Below are 4,164 nucleotides of genomic sequence, written 5' to 3' on the forward strand. Positions count from 1 at the left end.
GCCTGGTGTCCGCAGCTCGCTGGGCGTCCGCTGCGGAGTGAGTTCGTCTCGCGCCTTTCGCTTCCGCCCCTTGCTTCTGTCGGCCCTGGATGCCGTCGGGGTGGGGCTAAGTGACCACTCCCCTGTGGCTCCACCTCTTTCCCCGCGGCGGGTCCGGGCCGGGAGGCTCCTGGCTGCACTGCGGGATGCTGGACCAGCCCGCTTCTGCTTCGGGAGTGGAGGAGGAATGGGCGTCCCTAAGAGGGTCCTGCCGGCCGGGAACGAGGGCCTCCCAGCCTTGCCTGCTCCCTCGGCGTGGCCTTGTTCTTTCAGCTCGTGATGGAACGGTCCCTGGCCTGGAGCCGGGTTCTGGTCCTCGCGTGCTGTGTGACCAGGGCGAATCACTGCTCCTCTCTGAGCTTCAGGTTTCTCTTTTTAAAGCTCCCTCCACCATTAAAAATAAGATTTTGCAGAAAGCGTTGTGCAGTTATAAAATCGGCCTACTGCGGCCGCTTAGCTGAGATAACCCAGAGTTGACTAAAGCTTCAAGGATGGGTGAAGTACGGCGACCCAATTTTTGGATCTCTTTCCTTTCTTTACCAGTGATTGCAAGTTGCATGGCTCCAGGTGCATTCATGTTATTCCGACGCTGTCGTGGGCTCCTTGACCCAGTTCCCAGCCATCGTTTTAAAAATGAGAGACGGGATGCATGGTGAGCTTGAGCTAGCGTGGTGGGTTCTGTCTAGTCGCTACTGAGGCTTTCTTTCCTTTAATCCAGATGGTGTGGTGGCTCGATTCTCCCAGTGCCTGGCTGAGTTTCGGACGTGGTTAAGAACCAACTGGTTGAGGTTCAATGCAGAGAAGACGGATGTGATGCTGGTAGGCAGGGGCGCACTTGGCGTTGAAGGGAGGGGAAATGCAGACTCCCTCAAGGAATGTGTGACCGCTGCGTTCCAGTGTTTGGGAACTGCTCAGGGGCCAGTCATTTCCAGAGCTGGGGTGAGAGAAAAGTAACAGCAGTGTAAGAACTGCAAGCTTTGTAGTTTGTAACAAACATATCGATACAATGGAGCCACTTAATAAAAACTATGTAGAGACCATGTAAAGAAAAATAAAATTGTTCTTTGAAGAACCAGAAGGCTAGTAAAGTGTTTTAGGGTGTTTTTAATAATAAAAGACTAACAAAAAGAACGCTTATTGTTGCATAGATGTGGGGCTTCCAGATGTAATGCAATTCTGCTTTTGCAACCTGCATTCTGCCTGCTAAAGGTAAACTCAGTTTATCTCAAATGTCTTTTAAGAAAATGGGGTTTTTGTATTTAGACATTCACAAGCAAAGTTGCAATTAGCCATTAATTTTTACCCTCCAGTCACGAAGATGTGATGCAGGCTGTCACTTTTAAAGAAAAATTTTAGTAGTTTACAAATAAGGGAAGACTCATGGGACCTGGGAATTATTAGATACAGAATTTGCTTTTAGGGTTTTGGATATATTGTATTTGTTTGTTTCAGGCAAGCAACTCCACATTGGAAAGTTACAGGATTTTGTCCTTGCATTTTGAGAGGTACCTTTGTGAGTTGCATAAACTTATGCCCTTAGAGTACATGACTATTTGACTTCTATTTGAATCAGTTGTTGGTACCAAATAAAAGGTTATATTTCTTAGATGTATGCAAATGTAAAAGCAGCTTATTAGTTTAAGGTACTTGTTGAGGTAAAATTGTGACCCTAAGTGCATCTTTCAACAGCAAAATATTTCTGAAGGGTTCCTGTGTGTGTGAGTATACATATGTGTGCATGTGCCTGATAGCTGCTGAAATACTGCTTAATAACTGTGGAATGGAGTCAGTAAACTGCTTAAAAATAAATTTCCCAATATAACAGCAGTTGTGAGTAGCTTAATGTGGGAAATTAGTATTTGCTAAAAATAAGGATATTTGGTGGGGGAAAAAGATCTAAAGAGGCATTTATTTAGACTGTATAGTGATATTTTTGTTTTGGGACATAAATCATAGACGTCAAAATTGGGATTAACTGCACTTTAAGCATTTTACTACACAGTTCTTAGAGAGCTACCATTTTGGATATCACATGAGTACACACAAAATGTGCTGATTTTGAAAGGTGATAGTTAAGGGTGGATTTTCTCAAGTCTGTAGCCCTATTGTGTCCAGTTTTCATCCCTTCTCATATCCGTAGGCTCTAAAGTTGTATTTTTTAACCCAAATTCTTGACTTTGCATTTGAATACAAAGAAGATATCTGTTGAATAAATCCAAAGTGCTGAAGAACTAGGAATAATGGATGAAAGTGACCTGAGTTGACTCTGGCTGAATAAATGACAGGATCTGAGCTTTTCTGGAGAGAGCAGGCTCCTTATAGCTATAGTGAGTTATAAGAGGAGTTGAGCTATAGCAAGCCCAGCAGTAGAAGCATTAACGTAAGTGCCCACCCAACACAGATTCTGTGACTAATGAATGCTTATTTCTTACATGGTTGATTCTGAAGAGCAAGGTGTCCTCTGAAACTATTAAAGATAAGTAGCTCACTAGGATAAAATGAGACAGAAGTATACTGAGTCCAGAGGGAATGCGAAAATTACCTATAACTTAACAGTGTTAGAGTTGTTTCTCTCTACCTTAGAATGATGTCTGATCCTAAAAGCCAAACCCACATGTATTAAAAAAGAAGGAACAACGTAGAGGAAGCTTTTTCCCCTAAACAGTAAAACCATTTAAAGTTAACATTGCCAAACAATGTTAATAAACTTCCATATCATTTAAGAGTCATAAGAATGCCCATTGAGAAATGTCTCAGACTCAGTTTTGCTGACTTTCAGGATTCATCCAGTTGCGTAAGGGATCCTGAGCTCCTGCTTTTTGTCACAGTTGAGCCATTTCTTGGTCCTTTAACTGCACAATCAGAGATTCTGTGGACTGAAAGCAAGCAAGTTATCCTTATACCTTGTATTTTAGCAACGTTCGTTTTCCAGCCAGCTAAGCTTCACGCATTAACACTTCACTGTTTAGTGGCGCACCCCCTTGATCCCACGGTCCGAGCCTGCATGGCCACTCTCCGCTGGCCCTTCCTTGCTTTGATCTGTGCCCCCACAGGTCCACACATCCATTGTTCTTTGCCTTCAGCTCTTTCCTCAAGTGCATCCAACTCATTGGATGAACTGGTATTTTTAATGAGGTCATTTTGTTTTTTTGGGTCCAAAGTATTAACAGGGTAGCTCCTAGAAACTGTTTATCAATGGTGAATATTTTATTTGCACGAGGAATCCTGAAAAAAAACACTTTGTATATTTTCTTAAAAATAAATTGAAATACTGTACAGTACAGTTAATGGTACAATTTGTTTGTAGACTTGGGAACCCTAAAGTTTTCCTTTCTCTTCTTTCCCTTGCTTTTCTTTCAGTAGAAAATGTGCATCAGATGTTTATGTTTAATTGGTTTACAGACTGTCTGTGGACTCTTTTCCTGTCAATTTACCAGGTAATGTCCTTTCACTTAGCAGCTACTTCATGTACCTATCAATGCAGCTTATTCATGCATAAACTATTGTTGGACAGAAGTCTCAGGTTAATGTTGAATCTTTGGAAATAGGAAAGTGCTTGATAGAGTCTAGAGCTTCAAGGGCATGCAAATAATTTAAGAAAGTAGCGCCTTCCTCATCGTATTTTAAGTATGAATTGAAAATATACAACATTGTAGCATTGGCATCACATTATTTCGAGGGAACTTTAATTCTCATTTAACTGTTTGATTTTGGTAGTTATTTTTGAAACCCCATTAAGAATACTTGAAGATTTTTTTAAAAGTTCTTTTAAATCAGATTTATTAATCTTGCTTTAGTAAATTACATAGTGTCCGTTTTAATACCGTCTTTTATGAGCCAGGGAAGTGAAACGTAGTTACTTTGAGGCCCTTGGCCCTGGCGATCGTGGGCAGCCAGGCCCGCACCTGAGGGCTTCCCCGCGTTGCGAACGAGTGGGTTCGCAGTCCGGCCTGCCCTGAAGTAGCAGACAGCAGCTCGTCGGTATTTTACCTTTAAAACTCGTGCCAAAATTCAACCGTTGCACAAGTACGCTGCCGCTGGCTTCTCAGAAGTGAGAAGGGAGCAGGCTGGGGTCGGGGTGGGCTCTGCGCGGCTCTGCGGGGCTCGGTCCAGCTCGCGCTCCCG

General features: G+C 42.9%; 2 protein-coding genes across 7 annotated transcripts in view; one reads left to right on the plus strand and one right to left on the minus strand.

Moving 5' to 3' along the window:
• Window positions 1-616, minus strand: part of Wdr78 (WD repeat domain 78) — a 59,147-nt gene extending 58,531 nt beyond the window's left edge. Inside the window, exons 1-2 of the mRNA XM_010605236.2 lie at window positions 484-616; window positions 3-362 (exon numbers count right to left, since the gene is read on the minus strand). Coding sequence (XP_010603538.1) covers window positions 3-362; window positions 484-616 — 493 coding nt within the window. The remainder of the gene's footprint in view (window positions 1-2; window positions 363-483) is intronic.
• Window positions 14-4,164, plus strand: part of Mier1 (MIER1 transcriptional regulator) — a 54,216-nt gene continuing 50,065 nt past the window's right edge. For 2 of the 6 annotated variants that reach the window (XM_010605097.3, XM_010605098.3), the window contains exons 1-2: window positions 540-858; window positions 3,400-3,476. In XM_010605097.3, coding sequence (XP_010603399.1) covers window positions 3,406-3,476 — 71 coding nt within the window. In that variant the 5' untranslated portion in view covers window positions 540-858; window positions 3,400-3,405. Of the gene's footprint in view, window positions 38-539; window positions 859-3,399; window positions 3,477-4,164 lie in introns of those variants that run through there. The other 4 variants (XM_033758106.1, XM_010605101.3, XM_010605099.3 and 1 more) reach the window with 4 other exon arrangements.

The sequence above is a fragment of the Fukomys damarensis genome, unplaced genomic scaffold (assembly GCF_012274545.1).
Source record: "Fukomys damarensis isolate Sample0158 unplaced genomic scaffold, DMR_v1.0_HiC HiC_scaffold_33, whole genome shotgun sequence".
NCBI classification, from domain to species: Eukaryota; Metazoa; Chordata; class Mammalia; order Rodentia; family Bathyergidae; genus Fukomys; species Fukomys damarensis.